Here is a 24,397-nt window from a genome sequence, read left to right as displayed (position 1 = left end):
ATATGGGATATTATACCACCATTAGATACAATGCAACATCGTACAAATCATGTATGTTTCATACAAGTGTAAAGAACAAGTTATAACATGACATTGTGGCTCCCGAGTGGCACAGCGGTCAAAGGCACTGCATCTCAGTGCTTGATGCGTCACTACAGACACCCTGGTTTGAATCCAGACCGTATCACAACCGGCCACGATTGGGAGTCTCATAGGGTGGTGCACAATTGGCCCAGTGTCAACAGGGTTCGGCTGGTGATGGCTGTTATTGTAATAAAGAATTTGTTCCCTAACGACGCTGGGACTCCCAATCACGACTGGAATCGAACCAGGGTTTATAGTGATGCCTCAAGCACTGAGATGCAGTGCCTTAGACACCTGCGCCACAATTGCTGGACTGGTGTCCGAGTCCTGGTTGTGGCTACCCCGAATTCGCTACAATATCAATATTTTTTTTATCAGAGAAAACATCAATCTTATATTAAAATATTTAATATAAGATTAAAAAAATAAGATTAAAATATTTGACCCATCAAAAGCATTGTTAGGAGTAGTTTGATTTGGAAGGCTACTGCAGCCTTTGATTCTTGTTAAATCGGGATGTCTGTCAATAGAATGATTTCTAACACTTTATTGTGGTTTTTATGAAGAAATATGAAAGTCCAGCACCAATTAACTATTTTCATCGACAAAAAACATGTTGGCCACACTGCAACAACTTTGTTCATTAATTAATGAAAATAATTCTGCTCAATGAACTTTCGAGTATGATATTGCAAAACATCTTGGAATAGGAGAGGGAGTTGGAGGGGGCTGGGTCTCCTGCCTTACCCCTATCTCTTTACACGACTGCCAACCCGTCTATAGAGTTATTCCAGGAATGTGTTGAACATGGCTGCCGCGATGAAGGCACAGAAAACTGGACTGTTGGAACTTCGAGTTACCGTGGACCGTTGGATCCGTGTATTAGCCACACTTACGGAGGAGACTTTAACCGTGAGCCCCGGAGAGGTCGCCGAAGAACCAGTGAAACCCAACCCAACTCCCGCCGGTGACATTAATGGAGACCCAGCCAACCTCAGCTCCTTTCCCGTCCCAGAAACGATCACTAACGTTAAGCGCACGGTGAGAGTTACAAAGCAAGATGTGGGAGGACTTGGAATTAGTATTAAAGGTAAGTCCAACATGGTGCGCTATTAAACAATACTCTAAAACATGTATTTGGTCCCTTTCCTAAATGTAACTATGTAAACTACCCGACACTTGGATTAGAATGACCTAAAAGTAAATGCTGAAAGTAGCCTACTAAAATTATCCCTCACCGAAGACTTCAACTCTTCAAAGGTCAGTCATTGGGTTGAAGGTTTTCGTGCTGTATGTATTGCACTAGATAGACTACGCCTATTTATCAAAGTTCTAACAGCGGAAACCTATTGAAAGAACACATCACAAACTATTCTCACCAAGACCAGCCCTATCAGTTCATCATGAAAGTATCCCAATAACCCGTGCAACGTTGCAAGCAACTGTATTTATTTAGACATTTTATTTTGATGACCTGATTCTCTCTCTAAACACGTTATATGACAGGGTAAAGATAGTCTACCAGGAAAGTTCGAAGTTGGTAAGGCTGCATGGTCACTTTTAGTGAAAGCTAGTCTATCTGCCATGTAATAATGGCATATAGGGAACTCTTCATATAGAAATAAAAGCTGCTGTTATGCAAGCACCACTGTGAAATAGTTACATGATGTCATGGGAGTGAAATGTTGTCTAATGTATTCCCCTGGGAATTTGGAGCCAGAGTCTGAAATCCATACCAAAAGCTGACATTTAAGATGCTATGGCAGTCTACTACATCAAACAAGTAGGCTAAGGTCCATATGTCGTATTGAATAAGAAAATCTATTTATTACATGATTTTTCTTTCAAATACTGTGTTTACAAGTTATTATTCCCAACATCGAAATGTCTCCGAATAGTCCATGGTCTGTTTGGAGTATTCCTCAATCAAAGTTATGGCTCAAACTTGTGATTGGGAGGCAATGATCTTCCTGCGTCATCAAAATCGAAAGCAAGTCAACAAAAACCCTTTGAGACACACCCTTTTCATCTAGGCTACTGGATTATCTACTGTACACCACTCAGGGCACCATTGAAAATGAGATTCTGGTCTCAATTGGGCTCCCTGATTAAATAAAAGTTAATAAAACATTTGTATATATATTTAAAAAACTGTAGCGTGCACATGCAATCAGATACATTGATGAAATATGCTTGTAGGAAGAGCAAGACTTTTGAGGTCTCAAGCAGAAAATACAGAATACTACCCTACTCCTGTTTGAGCTTGAGAAGGTGTGTGTGTGTGTGTGTGTGTGTGTGTGTGTGTGTGTGTGTGTGTGTGTGTGTGTGTGTGTGTGTGTGTGTGTGTGTGTGTGTGTGTGTGTGTGTGTGTGTGAGAAGGGGGTGAGGGGAGTTCAACCCCTTCAACATCACTTAATCTAGAGAATAACATTCCTGTGCTCAGTTATGTTTAGTAGCTCCCAGGCTGATAAAAAACTATTTTCCTCCACAATCTTCTGCCCACCTGTAAGAACAGACAGCTGCCACTCAGATCTACCATCATGGTGTCTCAGATCTCCCAACATGGTGTCACTCAGCTCTCCCAACATGGTGTCACTCAGATCTCCCAACATGGTGTGGTGACCTATAGCCTCAGCTGTCACTCAGATCTCCCAACATGGTGTGGTGACCTATAGCCTCAGCTGTCACTCAGATCTCCCAACATGGTGTGGTGGCCTATAGCCTCAGCTGTCACTCAGATCTCCCAACATGGTGTGGTGGCCTATAGCCTCAGCTGTCACTCAGATCTCCCAACATGCTGTCACTCAGCTCTCCCAACATGGTGTCACTCAGATCTCCCAACATGGTGTCTCAGATGTCCCAACATGGTGTGGTGGCCTATAGCCTCAGCTGTCACTCAGATCTTCCAACATGGTGTGGTGGCCTATAGCCTCAGCTGTCACTCAGATCTCCCAACATGGTGTCTCAGATCTCCCAACATGGTGTGGTGACCTATAGCCTCAGCTGTCACTCAGATCTCCCAACATGGTGTCTCAGATCTCCCAACATGGTGTGGTGACCTATAGCCTCAGCTGTCACTCAGATCTCCCAACATGGTGTGGTGGCCTATAGCCTCAGCTGTCACTCAGATCTCCCAACATGGTGTGGTGACCTATAGCCTCAGCTGTCACTCAGATCTTCCAACATGGTGTGGTGGCCTATAGCCTCAGCTGTCACTCAGATCTCCCAACATGGTGTCTCAGATCTCCCAACATGGTGTGGTGACCTATAGCCTTAGCTGTCACTCAGATCTCCCAACATGGTGTGGTGACCTATAGCCTCAGCTGTCACTCAGATCTTCCAACATGGTGTGGTGGCTTATAGCCTCAGCTGTCACTCAGATCTTCCAACATGGTGTGGTGACCTATAGCCTCAGCTGTCACTCAGATCTCCCAACATGGTGTGGTGGCCTATAGCCTCAGCTGTCACTCAGATCTCCCAACATGGTGTCTCAGATCTCCCAACATGGTGTGGTGGCCTATAGCCTCAGCTGTCACTCAGATCTCCCAATATGCTGTCACTCAGATCTCCCAACATGGTGTGGTGGCCTATAGCCTCAGCTGTCACTCAGATCTCCCAACATGGTGTGGTGGCCTATAGCCTCAGCTGTCACTCAGATCTCCCAACATGGTATGGTGACCTATAGCCTCAGCTGTCACTCAGATCTCCCAACATGGTGTGGTGGCCTATAGCCTCAGCTGTCACTCAGATCTCCCAACATGGTGTGGTGGCCTATAGCCTCAGCTGTCACTCAGATCTTCCAACATGGTGTGGTGGCCTATAGCCTCAGCTGTCACTCAGATCTCCCAACATGGTGTGGTGGCCTATAGCCTCAGCTGTCACTCAGATCTCCCAACATGGTGTGGTGACCTATAGCCTCAGCTGTCACTCAGATCTCCCAACATGTTGTGGTGACCTATAGCCTCAGCTGTCACTCAGATCTCCCAACATGGTGTGGTGGCCTATAGCCTCAGCTGTCACTCAGATCTCCCAACATGGTGTGGTGGCCTATAGCCTCAGCTGTCACTCAGATCTCCCAACATGGTGTGGTGGCCTATAGCCTCAGCTGTCACTCATATCTTCCAACATGGTGTGGTGGCCTATAGCCTCAGCTGTCACTCAGATCTTCCAACATGGTGTGGTGGCCTATAGCCTCAGCTGTCACTCAGATCTTCCAACATGGTGTGGTGGCCTATAGCCTCAGCTGTCACTCAGATCTCCCAACATGGTGTGGTGGCCTATAGCCTCAGCTGTCATTCAGATCTTCCAACATGCTGTCACTCAGCTCTCCCAACATGGTGTGGTGGCCTATAGCCTCAGCTGTCACTCAGCTCTCCCAACATGGTGTGGTGGCCTATAGCCTCAGCTGTCACTCAGATCTCCCAACATGGTGTGGTGGCCTATAGCCTCAGCTGTCACTCAGATCTCCCAACATGGTGTGGTGACCTATAGCCTCAGCTGTCACTCAGATCTCCCAACATGGTGTGGTGGCCTATAGCCTCACATTCCTTTTGATGTTTTATACAGCAGCAGAGCTGGTTAGGAAAATACCTCTCAGTATAGTCAATGACACAAACACACCCAATAACATATGCACTATACACACACATACACATGGATTTAGTACTGTAGATATGTGGTAGTGGTGGAGTAGGGGCCTGAGGGCACACAGTGTGTTGTGAAATCTGCGAATGTATTGTAATGTTTTTAAAATGGTATAAACTGCCTTAATGTTGCTGGACCCCAGGAAGAGTAGCTGCTGCCTTGCCTTGGCCTCAGATAATGGGGATCCATAATAAACACAAATAGAATCCAGTCTGAGAACTTCTATCATATAAAAGAAGGCACCGTCATCAAACATCAATGGCTGTGTTTATCATGGCTGTGTTTATCATGGCTGTGTTTATCATGGCTGTTGTGAATAATGGCTGTGTTTATCATGGCTGTTGTGAATAATGGCTGTGTTTATCATGGCTGTGTTTATCATGGCTGTGTTTATTATGGCTGTGTTTATCATGGCTGTGTTTATCATGGCTGTGTTTATCATGGCTGTGTTTATCATGGCTGTGTTTATCATGGCTGTTGTGAATAATGTTTTTCATGGAGAGACTAAAGGTCTATGGCAGGGAGCTGGGCGATATGCTCAAAAATCCTAATTGCGATTAATTACCTGAATTGATGTGAAAGCTATAAATAGAACGATAGAAGTTTATAACATTCATTTGCACCACAGTTTATTTTATATTATTTTTAAAATTATTCTTTAAACTCAGCGGCGTGCCGTGGGCCTGGGGCCTGGGCCTTCAGTGAGGTACTACACAGTCCCACCCGAATTAATCCACCTCATTATGATGCCATGGCTCTAGAAACTATACATTTAGACAGAAACGCAGTATAACCAGGCGTTGCGTCACCTTGAAATTGACAAATTGACATTTTTGGGTAAACAGTGTTTACCCAAAAACATGACACAATCAATGAGTCTTTTCAATATTTCCCTTCACCTTTTCATTGTGCAGCTCCGTTGCCCTGCGCGTTTGTTCTTTGAGCTGTAGATCCACTCCGGTGTCCCCAAAAGTTTTCAAAAGCACCATTGCTTGTTAGTGCCCAGCCGTACTTTGGTGTCTCGTTGCTGCCTTGGTTAGACAACTCAAGTTTGCAAAGCCAGTGTGGCTCCAAACACCAAATCGATCACTTGCAAATAATAGGCATTCCCAGCAGTACAGTTTGCAGTGCTTCTCGGAGCCAAGGAGCCTGTGAGCCATTGACAGCGCTCGTAGTTGAAACTTTGAAAGTGGCGAGCGAACGAAGCACTTTCCCGCCTGTGACAGGCTTTGTGGCGTCGGGCGACCTCTCCTTACAATGTCTAACTTTTCTTGAAAAGTTCGTCTTGAGAATGGCGTTATAATTATATCCTCGACCAAATCGATATCTTCTCCTCCTTCCGCCATTGTGGGTTGAAAAAACAGCTTAGTAGTACGCGAATTAATTCGTTTATCAAATTCAGTTTCCTAGATCTCCATAGGACCTGCCTCTCAATATTGGTAATCCAATCAAAAGACGTGCACGCACTACGCCTGCTAGCTGGCTCCTGTGTAACACTGGAGCCAGCCAGAAGGCGTACAATAGCCAACTCTAAAGCTGATTGGTTGACACTACATTTTCATTTCCATTCACTATAAGCTACAAGCGCCCGCACTGTTGATTCTGAAGGCCTGAGGGCAGATTTTAGACCCCTGGCAACACATGATGGCTGAATATGATTGGATAAAAGATCTAACATAAAGACCAGCCCTCAAAATCTCAACCTGGGGCTGGAAGCAGTGCAACCAAGAGGAAAGCTATGAAATGAAGAGTATAACTCTTACTCTGGGGAATAATTTAATACATATTTGTGGGAAAATATATTTAGAAAAAATATATATTCTGATGATGTTTAGGCCAGCAGAGAAGGCCTTGCAGGCCCTGACGGCCCACCACTGTTTAAACTACTACTGCCATCCAGGACCTCTATCAGGTGGTGTCAGAGGAAGAGACAAAAAATTACCAAAGACTCCAGACATCCAATCCATAGACTGTTCGCTCTGCTACCGTCTCGCAAACGGTACCAGAGCATTGGCTCTTAGACCAACAGGCTCAGAGACAGCTTCTACCCCTAAGCCATAAGACAGCTAAATAGCCAGACTGCTAAGTAGTCAATTAATGGTACTGGAATGATCCGCACTGACCCTACACACACTCACTAGACTATATATAGACACTAAATTGACACTGCCCAAAATACTTGAAAATGGCTTTCTAACAATGATCAACCACCATCTTGACAGAGCTTGAAGAATCTTTTTAAAGAATAATGGGAAAATATTGTACAATCCAGGTGTGGAAAGCTCTTAGAGACTTACCCAGAAAGAGTCACAGCTGTAATCGCTGCCGAAGGTGATTCTAACATGTATTGACTCAGGGGGTTGAATACTTCTCTAATCAAGATACTGTATATTAGTGGTTTATTTTCCATTAATAAAAAAAACATGTTCGAATTTTTCTTCCACTTTGACAGAGTATTTTGTGTAGATCATTGACAAAAACAACAACAATTAAATACATTTTAATCCCACTTAGTAACACAACAGAATGTGGAAAAAGTCAAAGGGTGTGAATACTTTCTGAAGGCACGGTACATACAGTTGAAGTTTACATACACCTTAGCCAAATACATTTAAATTATTTTTCACAATTCCTGACATTTAATCCTAGTAGAAATTCCCTGTTTTAGGTCAGTTAGGATCACCACTTTTATTTTAAGAATGTGAAATGTCAGAATAATCACATTCCCAGTGTTTCAGAAGTTTACATACACTCAATTAGTATTTGGTAGCATTGCTTTTAAATTGTTTAACTTGGTTTAAATGTTTCGGGTAGCCTTCCACAAGCTTCCCACAATAATTTGGGTGAGAGGACATTTCTCCAAAAAGTACAATCTTTGTCCCCATGTGCAGTTGCAAACCGTAGTCTGGCTTTTTTATGGCAGTTTTGGAGCAGTGGCTTCTTCCTTGCTGAGCGGCCTTTCAGGTTATGTCAATATAGGACTCGTTTTACTGTGGATATAGATACTTTTGTACCTGTTTCCTCCAGCATCTTCACAAGGTTGTTTGCTGTTGTTCTGGGATTGATTTGCACTTTTTGCACCAAAGTACATTCATCTCTAGGAGACAGAACACGTCTCCTTCCTGAGCGGTATGACAGCTGCTTGGTCCCATGGGGTTTATACTTGCGTACTATTGTTTGTACAGATGAACGTGGTACCTTCAGGCGTTTGGAAATTGCTCCCAAGGATGATCCAGACTTCCCCCATGATTTTCCCATGATGCCAAGCAAAGAGGCACTGAGTTTGAAGGTAGGCCTTGAAATACATCCACAGGTACACCTCCAATTGACTCAAATTATGTCAATTAGTCTATCAGAAGCTTCTAAAGCCACAACATCATTTTCTGGAATTTCCCTAGCTGTTTAAAAGCACAGTCAACTTAGTTTATGTAAACCTCTGACCCACTGGAATTGTGATACAGTGAATTATAAGTTAAATAATCTGTCTGTAAACAATTGTTGGAAAACTTACTTGTGTCATGCACAAAGTAGATGTCCTAACCGACTTGCCAAAACTATAGTTTGTTAACTTCTTATGGCTGCAGGGGCAGTATTGAGTAGCTTGGATGAAAAGGTGCCCAGAGTAAACTACCTGCTCCTCAGTCCCAGTTGCTAATATATGCATATTATTATTAGTATTGGATAGGAAACCCTCTGAAGTTTCTAAAACTGTTTGAATGTTGTCTGTGAGTATAACAGAACTCATATGGCAGGCAAAAACCTGAGAAAAAAATCCAACCAGGAAGTGTGAAATCTGAGGTTTGTAGGTTTTCAACTCATCGCCTATCGAATACACAGTGGGATATGGGTCAGTTTGCACTTCCTACGGCTTCCACTAGATGTCAACAGTCTGTAGAACCTTGTCTGATGCTTCTACTGTGAAGTGGGGCCGAAGGAGACGGGAATGAGTAAGGTCTACCATGAGCTGACCATGCGCATTCACATGAGAGGGAGCTCTGTTCCATCGCACTTCTGAAGACAATGGAATTCTCCGGTTGGAACGTTATTGAAGATTTATGTTAAAAACATCCTAAAGATTGATTCAATACACCGTTTGACATGTTTCTACTGACTGTTACGGAACTTTTTGACATTTCGTCTGCTTTTAGTGAACGCGCTTCCTGACTTTGGATTTGTTTACCAAACACGCTAACAAAAATAGCTATTTGGACATAAATGATGGACATTACCGAACAAAACAAACATTTCTTGTAGAAGTGGGAGTCCTGGGAGTGCATTCTGATGAAGATCAGCAAAGGTAAGTGAAGATTTATAATGCTATTCATGACTTTTGTTGACTCCACAATTTGGAGGGTAACTGTATGACTTCCTTTTGTGGCTGAACGCTGTTCTCAGATTATTGAATATTGTGCTTTTGCCGTAAAGCTTTTTGAAATCTGATACAGCGGTTGCATTAAGAACAAGTGTATCTTTAATTCTATGTAAAACATGTATCTTTCATCAAAGTTTATGATGAGTATTTCTGTTATTTGATGTGGCTCTGCAATTTCTCCGGGTATTTTGGAGGCATTTCTGAACATGGCGCCAATGTAAACTGAGGTTTTTGGATATAAATATGAACTTTACATATATGTATATATGTATACATGTAAACATATATGTATTGTGTAACATGAAGTCCTATGAGTGTCATCTGATGAAGATCATCAAAGGTTAGTGATTCATTTTATCTCTATTTCTGCTTTTTGTGACTCCTGTCTTTGGCTGGAAAAATGGCTGTGTTTTTCTGTGATTCTGCGGTGACCTAACATAATCGTTTGTGGTGCTTTCGCTGTAAAGCCTTTTTGAAATCGGACACTGTGGTGGGATTAACAAGAAGTGTATCTTTAAAATGGTGTGAAATACTTTTATGCTTGAGGAATTTTAATTATGAGATTTCTGTTGTTTGAATTTGGCGCCCTGCACTTTCACTGGCTGTTGTCATATCGATCCCGTTAACGGGATTGCAGCCATAAGAAGTTTTAACAAGAAATTTGTGGAGTGGTTGAAAAACGAGTTTTAATGACTTCAACCTAAGAGTATGTAAACTTCCGACTTCAACTGTATCTACCTCAAATACTTCGTACCTCTGCACATTAATCTGGTACTAGTACTCCCTGTACAGTGCATTCGCAAAGTATTCAGACCCCTTGACTTTTCCACATTTTGTTATGTTACAGCCTTATTCTAAACTGAATTTAATCGTTTCCCCCCCTCATCAATCTACATACAATACCCAATAATGACAAAGCAAAACCCGGTCTTTAGAAATGTTTGCAAATGTGTTAAAAAAACAACTGAAATGTGACATTTCCATAAGTTTCGAGACCCTTTACTCAGTACTTTGTTGAAGCACCTTTGGCAGCGATTACAGCCTCAAATCTTCTTGGGTATGACACTACAAGATTGGCACACTTGTATTTGGGGAGTTTCTCACATTCTTCTCTGCAGATCCTCTCAAGCTCTGTCAGGTTGGATGGGGAGCTTCACTGCACAGCTATTTTCAGGTCTCTCCAGAGATGTTCGATTGGGTTAAGTCCGGGCTCTGGCTGGGCCACTCAAGGACATTGAGACTTGTCTCGAAGCCTCTTCTGCGTTGTCTTGGCTGTGTGCTTAGGGTCATTGTCCTGTTGAAAGGTGAACCTTCACCCCCAGTCTGAGGTTCTGAGCACTTTAGCAGGTTTTCATCAAGGCTCTCTATACTTTGCTCCGTTAATCTTTCCCTGGATTCTGACTAGTCTCCCAGCCCCTGCCGCTGAAAAACATTCCCACAGCATGATGCTGCCACCACCATGCTTCACCGTAGGGATGGTGCCAGGTTTCCTCCAGGCGTGACGCTTGGCATTCAGGCCAAAGAGTTCAATCTTGGTTCCATCAGACCAGAGAATCTTTTGGCAAACACCAAACGAGCTGCCATGAGCCTTTTGCTGAGGAGTGGCTTCCCGTCTGGCCACTCTACCATAAAGGCCTGATTGCTGGAGTGCTGCAGAGATGGTTGTCCTTGTGAAGGTTCTCCCATCTCCACAGAGGAACTTTGGAGCTCTGTCACAGTGACCATTGGGTTCTTGGTCACCTACCTGACCAAGGCCCTTCTCCCCCAATTGCTCAGTTTGGCCGGGTGGCCAGCTCTAGGAAGAGTCTTGGTGGTGTGCGTAAAGGTAGGCAGAGGGCACCAGAGAGGGAGAGCCGGGGCGTGATACAAAGAGCGCTCTCGGCGGCTCTCGCAAAGCTACATTTAAGGCCGGCTAGGCTTGAGCCCTAAAGTTTGACTTGACACCATATGCTGTGGGTAGAAGTAGACCAGTGTGTAAAAATTTGTGCACAACTCAGATGTTCAGCTCATGCAACAATTCATATGTTAAATAGTCAATAAGCTTTAATAAGGGGTGGCAGGTAGCCTAGTGGTTAGAGCATTGGGCCAGTAACCGAAAGGTTGCTAGATTGAATCCCCGAGCTGACAAGGTAAAAATCTGTCGTTCTGCCCCCGAACAAGGCAGTTAACCCACTGTTCCTAGGCCGTCATTGTAACTAAGAATTTGTTCATAACTGACTTTCCTGGTTAAATATATAAAACATTTAAAAAAGCATTGGTTGTATCCCTCAGGGGAGACAAAGTGAAACATGTCAATTATACATCTCCTTAGAGATTCTAGTCAGAATCAATAAAGTGTTTTGCATTCCTCATTGAATTGTTAGTCAAACCGTCTATTCACACTGTGGGAACAAAGGAGTGATGTCCTCCTGAAAGGTTTTAGTTTGCCCAGATACAGGGACAAGACTGCAGCTGACTGAAGGGACATTCTGAAGAGCACTCTTCTCGTGGTTTATACAGTACTATACAGATGATATAGTATGTTAGCGTGTCCGTCCAGGGGTTTTGGCAGCCGTCCCAGCCAGTTAAGCATTACATGGGTGAAAGTGTACTGACCAGGTCCTGGGGTGATTATTGGCATCCAATGGCTTGTATTTACACTGTCCTGGGGGCGGGGTAAGAGGTCCGGAGTGTTTTGTGTAATACAGTGAAAGAAGCTTACGTGATAATTGGCTATAGTTTCTCTGGTACAAATGCTCAATGAAAAAGCTTAAGATACTATTTTAAGATTCACGGTGTGGGCCCCTGGACCTTTGAGACTTATACGGTTAAGAGGTCTGTGCATAAAATATTCAGAGACTCTTATTGTCCTCTAGACTCTCACATGCAAGCTTTACGAAATATCTATTTTAATGTAGGCCTCAGCATTACAAAAGATCTGAGTTAACGTAGGCCTCAGCATTACAAAAGATCTGAGTTAACGTAGGCCTCAGCATTACAAAAGATCTGAGTTAACGTAGGCCTCAGGAGCCGAATTCCTAACAAAGGCTGAATTACAAACATCAAACACATCAGGTCCTGCTCCAGGTATTTGAAATAGTATAAATGTGAGTTGTAATTCAAAAAACATGTAAGACGTCCTTTTAAGTGTGATTCATTTCCCTTATAACTAATATGACGCATGGTCAAATAGCGTGGAAATTATAATGTTCAAATCAGAAAAATAACATCTGAAAATCACATTCAATAAACTCCTTGGGGTATGAATGCTTACTATTTAAATATTGCGCAATATTCCGTGTGATTTCTTTGTTTAGAATTTCACATTCAACTTGATTGCCAAGAATGTAGTCAATGAAATATTGCCCCAAAAGCATATTGCTTATGATTGGTTCATGATCTAATCTAAAAGTCTATTTGGAGTTTGTTCCTTGGTGATTTCGATTTGATCACCTGGTGATATTACAGTCTGGATACATTTTTCTGCAATTTCTGTTTTTATCAGTTGAAACACTGAGGATATTTTTTTCCGCCGTCTCTCGCCTCAAATGCCTCTCACAATTCATCAGAGGGCAGAATCTCAACTTGGTGGGCATTATTTCTGCACCTCAATCACCGAACAAACAAACATCAAATGTCACTCTAGCGTGCACCGATAGACCTAGACAGACATAAAAGACATAGATCATGTTGACAGCGGAGGGAGTCGCCGTCTGCGCCGATGCCACTGGGATTGAGATGCATGGGCGAGGTGTATCAACCCCAGCATTTTTTATTGAAGGCACCTGGCTTTAGTCTCAGAAAGACCATGCACAATGTAAATTTGTGGAATCGCTCGTATGAGCCAACCTGTGAAAGACGTATTCTGAATTAATTTGATTTAATCCTCTTTCTGTACATTTCTCAGCCACTTTAAACCTATCTGGCACTTGACATTATTGACAATACTTACCAAGAAAGGGCCCCGTGGAAGTAGCAGATTCATCAGTCTATGAACTGAGCTTCATTATCCTGTTAGAAAGAAGAGACTGTAGCGGGGCAAAGTGGATGACTGGTGTCCTCGTATGTTCTACAACTGCAGTCTTAATTGGAAACTTATCCCTTGCTCAGCTTTTCGAAAAAACTGCTTGAGCACTGCTTTGCCTTCAGAAAGTTTTCAAACCCCTTGACTTAATCCACATGTTGTTGTGTTACAGCCTGAATTCAAAATGGATTAAATATATTTTTTGCCCACCCATCTACACACAATACCCCATAATGACAAAGTGAAAACATGTTTTAGAAATGTTTGCAAATGTATTATATCTAATTTACATAAGTATTCCCACCCCTGAGTCAATACTTTGTAGAAGCACCTTCAGCAGCGATTGCAGCTGTGAGTTTTTCTGGATATGTCTCTAAGAGCTTTCCACACCTGGATTGTTCAACATTTGCCCATTTATTATTTTCAAAACTCTTCAATCTCTGTTAAATTGGTTGTTGATCATTGCTAGACAATCATTTTCAGATCTTGCCATAGATTTTCAAGCAGTCAATGAGCAAAAGTGCCCTCTTTGGCCTTGTGGGTGGAATGTTATTCATATTTTTCAGAATTTAATAATTAATAAAGATTATTTAGAAAACCTGACGAAATTGTGGTATTTCTATGTCAAACAGTTTTGTTATATTTCAGTCCTCTGTGATGTATATAAAGTGTAATATTGGGATGCAACTCAAAATTGAATGAATGCCAACTCAATATGTTTGTTCCTCTCTGGCAACTGAGTTAGGAAGAACGCCTGTATCTTTGTAGTGACTTTGTGTATTGGCACACCATCCAAAGTGTAATTAATAACTTCACCATGCTCAAAGGGATATTCAATGTCTGTTAATTTTATTTTTACCCATCTACCAATAGGTGCCCTTCCTTGCGAGGCATGGAAAACCTCCCTGGTCTTTGTGGTTGAATCTGTGTTTGACATTCACTGCTTGACTGAGGGACCTTTCAGACAATTGTATGTGTGGGGTACAGAGATGAGGAAGTCATTCAAAAATAATGTTAATCACTATTACTGCACACAGAGTGAGTCCATGCAACTTATTATGTGACTTGTTAAGCAACTATTTACAACTGAACATATTTAGGCTTGTCATAACAAAGGGGTTGAATACTTGACTCAAGACATTTCAGCTTTTCATATTTAATTAATTTGTAAGGATTTAGAAAAACATAATTCCCCTTTGACATTATGGGGTATTGGGTATAGGCCAGTGACCAAAAAAATCTCTATTTAATCAATTTTAAATTCAGGCTGTAACACAATAAAATGTGGAATAAGTCGAGGGGTGTGAATAGTTTCTGAAGTGCCCACCTGAATTATTGGCACCCTAGGTAAATATTAACAAAAAAGGCTGTGAAAAATGTCATTGTTGTTTCTCAGCTTGATCTGACACTCCAAATATCACATGACTTTAACATTTTAAGTTAAAATTGTTCAAATAAAATACAATTGTCATTAATAAATAATTATTACGTTCAAAAACATGCATGTCACAATTATTGGCACTCCTGCTTTTTGTACTTTGTGCCCCCCCCTCCCTCTGCCAAGATAACAGCTCTGAGTCGTCTCCTATAATGTTTGATGAGGTGGGAGAATACACCCTCCCTTTGCCAAGATAACAGCTCTGAGTCGTCTCCTATAATGTTTGATGAGTTGGGAGAATACACCCTCCCTTTTCCAAGATAATAGCTCTGAGTCGTCTCCTATAATGTTTGATGAGGTGGGAGAATACACCCTCCCTTTGCCAAGATAACAGCTCTGAGTCGTCTCCTATAATGTTTGATGAGTTGGGAGAATACACCCTCCCTTTTCCAAGATAATAGCTCTGAGTCGTCTCCTATAATGTTTGATGAGGTGGGAGAATACACCCTCCCTTTGCCAAGATAACAGCTCTGAGTCGTCTCCTATAATGTTTGATGAGTTGGGAGAATACACCCTCCCTTTTCCAAGATAACAGCTCTGAGTCGTCTCCATAATGTTTGATGAGGTGGGAGAATACACCCTCCCTTTGCCAAGATAACAGCTCTGAGTCATTTCCTATAATGTTTGATGAGGTGGGAGAACACATAGAAAGAGATTTGAGACCATCCTCCATACAGAAACTCTAGATCCTTCAGAGTCCTTGGTACCGCCGAAATTGTTGCAACCCCTATTACTAGCCTGTTCAACCTCTCTTTCGTATCATCTGAGATCCCCAAAGATTGGAAAGCTGCCACGGTCATCCCCCTCTTCAAAGGGGGAGACACTCTAGACCCAAACTGCTACAGACCTACAGTTGAAGTCGGAAGTTTACATACACCTTAGCCAAATACATTTAAACTCAGTTTTTCACAATTCCTGACATTTCATCTTAGTAAAAATTCCCTGTTTTAGGTCAGTTAGGATCACCACTTCATTTTAAGAATGTGAAATGTCAGAATAATAGTAGAGAGAATTATATATTTCAGCTTTTATTTCTTTCATCACATTCCCAGTGGGTTAGAAGTTTACATACACTCAATCAGTATTTGGTAGCATTGCCTTTAAATTGTTTAACTTGGGTCAAACGTTTCGGGTAGCCTTCCAGAAGCTTCCCACAATAAGTTGGGTGAATTTTGGCCCATTCCTCCTGACAGAGCTGGTGTAACTGAGTCCGGTTTGTAGGCCTCCTTGCTCGCACACTCTTTTTAAGTTCTGCCCACACATTTTCTATAGGATTGAGGTCAGGGCTTTGTGATGGCCACTACAAAACCTTGACTTTGTTGTCCTTAAGACATTTTGCCACAGCTTTGGAAATATGCTTGGGGTCATTGTCTATTTGGAAGACCCATTTGCGACCAAGCTTTAACTTCCTGACTGATGTCTTGAGATGTTGCTTCAATATATCCACATAATATTCCTCCTCATGATGTCATCTATTTTGTGAAGTGCACCAGTCTCTCCTGCAGCAAAGCATCCCCACAACATGATGCTGCCACCCCCGTGCTTCACAGTTGGGATGGTGTTCTTCGGCATGCAAGCCTCCCCCTTTTTCCTCCAAACATAACACTGGTCATTATGGCCAAACAGTTCTATTTTTGTTTCATCAGACCAGAGGACATTTCTCCAAAAAGTACAATCTTTGTCCCCATGTGCAGTTGCAAACCATAGTCTGGCTTTTTTATGGCGGTTTTTGAGCAGTGGCTTCTTCCTTGCTGAGCGGCCTTTCAGGTTATGTCGATATAGGACTCGTTTTACTGTGGATATAGATACTTTTGTACCTGCTTCCTCCAGCAACTTCACAAGGTCCCTTGCTGATGTTCTGGGATTGATTTGCACTTTTCGCACCAAAGTACGTTAATCTCTAGGAGACAGAACGTGGCTCCTTCCTGAGCAGTATGACGACTGCGTGGACCCATGGTGTTTATACTTGCGTACTATTGTTTGTACAGATGAACGTGGTACCTTCAGGCATTTGGATATTGCTCCCAAGGATGAACCAGTCTTGTGGAGGTCTAACATTTTTTTTCCTGAGGTCTTGGCTGATTTCTTTTGATTTTCCCATGATGTCAAGCAAAGAGGCACTGAGTTTGAAGGTAGGCCTTGAAATACATCCACAGGTACACCTCCAATTGACTCAAATGATGTCAATTAGCCTATCAGAAGCTTCTAAAGCCATGACATCATTTTCTGGAATTTTCCAAGCTGTTTAAAGGCACAGTCAACTTAATGTATGTAAACTTCTGACCTACTGGAATTGTGATACAGTGAATTATCAGTGAAATAATCTGTCTGTAAACAATTGTTGGAAAAATGACTTGTGTCATGCACAAAGTAGATGTCCTAACCGACTTGCCAAAACTATAGTTTGTTAACATGAAATTTGTGGAGTGGTTTAAAAACAAGTTTTAATAACTCCAACCTAAGTGTATGTAAACTTACGACTTCAACTGTATATCTATCCTACCCTGCCTTTATAAGGTCTTCGAAAGCCAAGTTAACAAACAGATCACCGACCATTTCGAATCCCACCGTACCTTTTCCCCTATGCAATCTGGTTTCTAAGCTGGTCATGGGTGCACCTCAGCCGCGCTTATGGTCCTAAACAATATCATAACTGCCATCGATAAGAGACAGTACTGTGCAGCTGTATTCATCAACCTGGCCAAGGCTTTCGACTTTGTCAATCACCACATTCTTATCAGCAGACTCAACAACCTTGCTTTCTCAAATGACTGCCTCGCCTGGTTCACCAACTACTTCTCAGATAGAGTTCAGTGTGTCAAATCGGAGGGCCTGTTGTCCAGACCTCTGGCAGTCTCTATGTGGGTGCCACAGGGTTCAATTCTCGGGCCGACTCTCTTCTCTGTATACTTCAATGATGTCGCTCTTGCTGCTGGTGTTTCTCTGATCCACCTCTACTCAGACGACACCATTCTGTATACTTCTGGCCCTTCTTTGGACACTGAGTTAACTAACCTCCAGACGAGCTTCAATGCCATACAACTCTCCTTCCGTGGCCTCCAACTGCTCTTAAATGCAAGTAAAACTTAATGCATGCTCTTCAACCGATCGCTGCCCACACCTGCCCGGCCGTCCAGCATCACTACTCTGGACAGTTCTGACTTAGAATATGTGAACAACTACAAATAACTAGGTGTCTGGTTAGACTGTAAACTCTCCTTCCAGAGTCACATTAAGCATCTCCAATCCAAAATTAAATCTAGAATCGGCTTCCTATTTCGCAACAAAGCATCCTTCACTCATGCTGCCAAACATACCCTCATAAAACTGACTATGCTACCGATCCTTGACTTCGGAGATGTCATTTACAAAATAGCCTCCAACACTCTACTCAGCAAATTGGATGCATTCTATCACAGTGCCATCAGTTTTGTCACCAAAGCCCCATATACTACCCACCACTGCGACTTCAATGCTCTTGTTGGCTGGCCCTCGCTTCATATTCATTGCCAAACCCACTGGCTCCAGGTCATCTATAAGTCTTTGCTTGGTAAAGCCCCGCCTTATCTCAGCTCACTGGTCACCATAGCAGCACCCACCCGTAGCACGCGCTCCAGCAGGTATATCTCACTGGTCACCCCCAAAGCCAATTCCTCTTTTGGCCAATTCCTCTCTTTGCTTCCAGTTCTCTGCTGCCAATGACTGGAACGAACTGCAAAAATCACTGAAGCTGGAGACTCATATCTCCCTCACTAACTTTAAGCACCAGCTGTCAGAGCATCTCACAGATCACTGCACATGTACATAGCCCATCTGTAAATAGCCCATCCAACTACCTCATCCCCATACTGTTATTTATTCTGCTCCTTTGCACCCCAGTATCTCTACTTGCACATTCATCTTCTGCACATCTATCACTCTATTGTTTAATTGCTATAATGTAATTATTCCGCCACTATGGCCTATTTATTGCCTTACCTCCTTATCCTACCTTATTTGCACACACTGTATATAGACTTTTTCTACTGTATTATTGACTGTATGTTTGTTTATTCCATGTGTAACTCTGTTGTTGTTTGTGTCGCACTGCGTTGCTTTATCTTGGCCAGGTCGCGGTTGTAAATGAGAACTTGTTCTCAACTGGCCTACCTGGTTAAATAAAGGTGAAATAAAAAATATATATATATACTCACTTGTGGACTCTCCTCTTAAGCTTACCCAAAACATTTTCAATGGGGTTTAGGTCAGGGGACTGGGATGGCCATTGCAAAAGCTAGATTATAGGGTCAGTAGTTTTGGAGACTTGGTGACCCCAAGATGTAATCAACTTATGCAATTCTCCAACTGTGATCCTTGGAGATTTTTTTGCCACTGGAACCATCCTTCTCATTAATTGAATTAAAACATAAGTTAGTTGAAATCAAATAATTTAAATACAGTAAGACATTGTTAGTTTGGCAAAAAAAACCTAAGCCAACATTTGTGGGTTACATCTTTGTCCAATGGAAAATAATTGCAAAAAAGGCAGATGACCTATGTAGCAAATTAGGCTAAAGTATCATTTGAGGGCTCACTAATGCAATAAAGTGAGCTGAAAGTAAACAAAATGTACACTAAATTGTTTGTCTTTCACAGATACCATTTAAAACAATCTCAGACACAGGCAAAATACACTTGCTTCATCACAGCTCCAGTTGTCTTAAATGTCTTAATTATTGCCCTAATAGTGGAGATGGGTATTTTCAGGCGTGTTGCTATTTCTATATAGCCATTGCCTGATTTGTGAAGGTCAACAACATTTTGTCTCATTTCACTTGTGTGTTCTCAGGCCTTTTTCATGTTGATGGATGACTAAGGGAGTTTAGTGTGTCACCTCATATTTATACCCCAGTGAAACAGGAAGTCATGGATTACCACTTAAGAGTTCCTAAGACTCAGATGAACTTCAAAAAGTAAAATATTAATCAAAATATACATCAATTAGATTTTGTTCATAAGAATTTCTAGGTTGCCAATAATTTATTTTAACAATTTGAAAGATTACATTCATGCACGTTGAAATTTATTTTGAACACTTTGTCCTAGAAACATTTAACTGCAGGGCATCCCACATCATATAAAGGAATGTGCCTACCTAATTTAGGAGACACAGTCAACAGTTGGGAGTTGGGACCAATTTAATCGTAAAATTGTGTCTTGCTGTTAAATACAGTCTGTGAACCAACTTAAAATGCATACGTTCATGGTTCAAATTACAGGATGCCATATTCTGTTCCATCACTTAGATCTGTGGACCATCCTTTTTTTAATGGCTAGCTTGTTTATATATATATATATATAGAGAGAGAGAGATCAGTCCTTTTTGGGAGCCCAGATCATTTATTTATAAATCCCATCATTGGATGGTTCGGTACATATGAAAAGCATTTTCTCAATCACAAATATTCATACCACTTTGAACTGTCCATAAATAAAGGTCCCAGTAAACAGTAGTGTCGTTTCAAGCGATTTATTATAGTTAGCTAGAGGGAGAACATTGTCTTATCTTCTCATTCTGCAGCATAAATCTGACTGACCACCGACTGTCACAGTGCAGCACAAGTGAAAAATGAAAACTACTTTGAAATCCCGGCACCGGGATTTTTTCCTGACTGGAATAGCTGGATCAAATGTAAAACGGGAAATAGAGTTCTGATTGTGTTGTCCACTGTACAATATCGAGCATGTGAGCTCAGAGATGTGAAATTGTGCACTAAAATCATATTATGGAATTTTCACAATGCCCTCAAATGACAATTTCCAAGTATTCCAAAGGAGCATGTTGCCTGGTTGCCTCCTTTAGTGTTATATCAAGGATACGAAATCTAACCTTAACAAAATATTATTGCAGATAATTTGATGATGTATTTAGTTGTTGTATAATGAAAGTTTTGGAAAAACAGGAAAAAACCTTTACGTGTCACCTTTAAGCCCTAGGAAAAAGCCTATGTACGGTATTCCAGTAGACCACCATATTTCATATTCACATCCCTTCTCCATTAAGAGAGGGGATACACACTTAGACCGGTAACCATCTGGTTTATACTTTGTACGAGAAGCGTACCGTGTTCCTTTAAGATGAACTGAACCGATGCCATATGCTTTACTTTGCAGGTGGAAAAGAGAATAAAATGCCTATTCTCATCTCGAAGATCTTCAAAGGGTTGGCTGCTGACCAGACGGAGGCCCTGTACGTGGGCGACGCAATCCTTTCGGTCAACGGCTCTGACCTCCGGGAGGCCACACACGATGATGCCGTGCAGGCTCTGAAGAAGACGGGCAAGGAGGTCATCCTAGAGGGTAAGCACCACCACGACATTTCTGCCAGGCCGGGGTTCCAAGAAATGTCCTAGCACGACCAAGTCGATTATCGACCGAAAGGTCGCTGGTGTAGAGGTTCAAACCCAGCATTGCATGCCATGAGGTAGATTGCTTCTCCTTCAGTGGATTAGAAGCAAGATGAACTGTGAGTAAGTGAACAGTAAGTAACTTTGGATAGAAGTAGCGAACAACTGCCAAGAAATAGAAATGTCTCACCTCGAGGAAAAGCCTCTTAGCACACTGAGATAGAGCCGGGGGGGTTACAGATGTAGGATCTTCATTTGATCACCCTGTTTGTTGCAGGATAACTTGTAGTGTTGCATTTTGTAGTGTATTTGAGGTTGAAAAAGGCTTCTGAAGTTTGTAAATGTCATATTTATCAACCCCTAGAAAAATGTCTATTAATTATAATCCACATAATAATTCACATTTTCTGTTGCTGCAGGATTAGTTTCCTGCTGCAGCAAAATGGCTCAAATTAAAATCCTACATCTGTATCAGAGTCGATCCTATTGAACCAAAAATAATGGCTGCTGCAAATCCCATCAAACGCACCATTGAAACTAGCTAAGTTCTATGAGAACTTCTGGGCAGCCGATCGGCACTGCAGGGGATCAATGTGGAGAAAGTCCTGGAGGTGGTCATGTAGGTTCACTGCTCTCTGTCAGCCAGGCCAGGCAGCTCCAGCAGCAGGCGAAGGGAAACGGACAGTGTTGAATTGGAGACGAGGTCTTTAACTGAGATCAATAGAAGGCTTGCATGTTGTCCATCGATTGCATCACAGGTGTTCTGTGACTCCCAATATTTTATGTGCGTAATGAATGTGCACATCATTGGACAGGTCTGTTATTCTACTCTCTACAAAAGGGACTTATGCTGTGCTCTAGAAGGAAGCACAATATCCACAGTGAAGTTCTGTAGCGTTAAGTTAGGCTGTTGACCACCAACTTCTCCAGTACTGTCCAGATGGCCCTCTGAGACATGCATACAGTAGACGGATACACAAGTTTATTAATGTGAGGCGGGTTAGCTTGCTGGCACACAACTCCACAGCGCTCCACAGCCAGCAAGGCAAGGGGAAATCCCTCTAAATCCCTCTGCCCTGTCAACACCGGAGCAGAAAAGGATCAGGCAGCTCATCCAACAGACCTGTGATCCATAATGTCAGAAATCATTTCATGGGTTACTCACCCTGAGGAGCGGATTTGGCAGGAAACAAGTCGAGAGGCTTTGGGACTTTGCTGAGGGGGAGGCTATTGAGAGGCTTCTGTTGTGTCTAGGAGTTGCTGAGGGGGAGGCTATTGAGAGGCTTCTGTTGTGTCTAGGAGTTGCTCTGCATTCTCCAACAGTTTATAAACAACAGCGCTAAGCCTGAGGTAGTTTGGTTGTCTGATCTCAAGGCAACATGGCATTGTATTGACTACTTTGTCCATAGTGACACCTGTGATAACCTTATGACTTCCTGAACTTGGAAAAGAGAAGTACTCTCACTGTGCTCCTGTCTTAGCAACTTAGTTGAAGATGTGTGAGTATTTTTCTTTATTTTCTATTGAAAATTGATTGCATTTTGAATCTTGATATGTGTTGACTTCCATTGCACACAACATTTTTCTTGAGGCAACGGGACTCTTCAATGAAGTGTTTGCTGTCATTCAACGAGAAAGACGAGAGTGCAGCCAATGATGTATATAAACCCTGGATTGTTGATGTTATGTATTGAGACGCTTGGAAGCCACCAGTCAGCCATATTGGCACTCCTCAGAAAAGCAGTCTTCCATAGGAACGAATGGAATTATACTGTATTTTATTGAAATGTTTGAAGGACAAAATTACATGTATTGAAGTATTTTTTGACTGTAGTGGGGACAGTAACATTAGTACTTTCTAATATATATATAAATATATAAGTCGGAAGTTTACATACACCTTAGCCAAATACATTTAAACTCAGTTTTTCACAATTCCTGACATTTAATTATAGTAAAAATGACTCCAACCTAAGTGTATGTAAGCTTCCGACTGCAACTGTATACACACATACACACACAGTGCATTCGGGAAATTATTCAGACCCCTTGACTTTTTCCACATTTTGTTATGTTATGCCTTATTCTAAAATTGAAAAAAATAATGTTTTGCTCTATTCATCTTTCCCTCGGTCCTGACTAGTCTCCCAGTCCATGCCGCTGAAAAACATCCCTACAACATCATGTTGCCACCACCATGCTTCACAGTCCTCCAGACGTGGCGCTTGGCATTCAGGCCAAAGATGGTCTGAGAGTCTTTAGGTGCCTTTTACTGAGGAGTGGCTTCCGTCTGGCCACTATCGTAAAGGCCTGGTTGGTGGAGTGATGCAGAGATGGTTGTCCTTCTGGAAGGTTCTCCCATCTCCAAAGAGGAACTCTGGAGCTCTGTCAGAGTAACCGTTGGGCTCTTGGTCACCTCCCTGACCAAGGACCTTCTCCCCCGATTGCTCAGTTTGGCCGGGAGAGCAGCTCTTGGAAGAGTCTTGGTGGTTCCAAACTTCTTCCATTTAAGAATACAATCCTGTCTCGGAGCTCTACGGGCAATTCCTTCGACTTCATGGCTTGGTTTTTGCACTGTCAATTGTGTGACCTTATATAGACAGGTGCGTGCCTTTCCAAATCATGTCCAATCAATTGAATTTACCACAGGTGGACTCCAATCAAGTTGTAGAAACATCTCAAGGATGATCAATGGAAATAAGATGCACCTGAGCTCAATTTTCGAGTCTCAATGCAAAGTGTCTGAATACTTAAGTAAATAAGGTATTTCTGTTTTTTATTATGGGGTATTGTGTGTAGATTAATGAGTTCTATTTTTTTAAATTCTATTTTAGAATTGGGCTGTAACGTAACAAAATGTGGAAAAATTCAAGGGTTCTGAATACTTTCCGAATGCTGTGTGTGTGTGTGTGTGTGTGTGTGTGTGTGTGTGTGTGTGTGTGTGTGTGTGTGTGTGTGTGTGTGTGTGTGTGTGTGTGTGTGTGTGTGTGTGTATATATATATACTGCCGATTTTGGGTGTCCACTGCCGATTTTGCAGGTTTTCCTACTTACAAAGCATGTAGAGGTCTGTAATTTTTATCATAGGTACACTTCAACTGTGAGAGACGGAATCTAAAACAAAAATCCACAAAACCACATTTTATGATTTTTAAGTAATTAGCTTCCAAAGTAATTAGCTTCCATAGCTTCCAAAGTATTTTTTACAATGGTGGGGGAGTGCCAAGATGGAGGCGCGTGGTTTCAAAACAGCGCCCCCTGTCAGTCATCAAATGTACATTGTATATACAAAACTATGTGGACACCCCTTCAAATTAGTCGTAGTCTTTTAAGGGAGTGTGCAAGAGCACTCATTTGGTTTGCCGAGTTCGCCAGCTGAACTGAAGCAGGCTGACGGCTTAGAGAGAGAGACATTCGGACATTGCAGCAGCAGGTAGGCCTATAACATATGATGGAGATTAGACAAATAAC

At 42.1% G+C, this 24,397-nt stretch overlaps 1 protein-coding gene across 1 annotated transcript in view; it reads left to right on the top strand.

Moving 5' to 3' along the window:
• Window positions 1–880: 880 nt before the first annotated feature.
• Window positions 881–24,397, top strand: part of LOC120065441 (alpha-1-syntrophin-like) — an 83,108-nt gene continuing 59,591 nt past the window's right edge. Inside the window, exons 1-2 of the mRNA XM_039016459.1 lie at window positions 881–1,174; window positions 20,695–20,880. Of these exons, the coding sequence (XP_038872387.1) occupies window positions 892–1,174; window positions 20,695–20,880 (469 nt within the window). The 5' untranslated portion in view covers window positions 881–891. The remainder of the gene's footprint in view (window positions 1,175–20,694; window positions 20,881–24,397) is intronic.

Source organism: Salvelinus namaycush, chromosome 20, assembly GCF_016432855.1.
Source record: "Salvelinus namaycush isolate Seneca chromosome 20, SaNama_1.0, whole genome shotgun sequence".
NCBI classification, from domain to species: Eukaryota; Metazoa; Chordata; class Actinopteri; order Salmoniformes; family Salmonidae; genus Salvelinus; species Salvelinus namaycush.
This window is presented reverse-complemented; position numbering and strand designations above follow the sequence as displayed.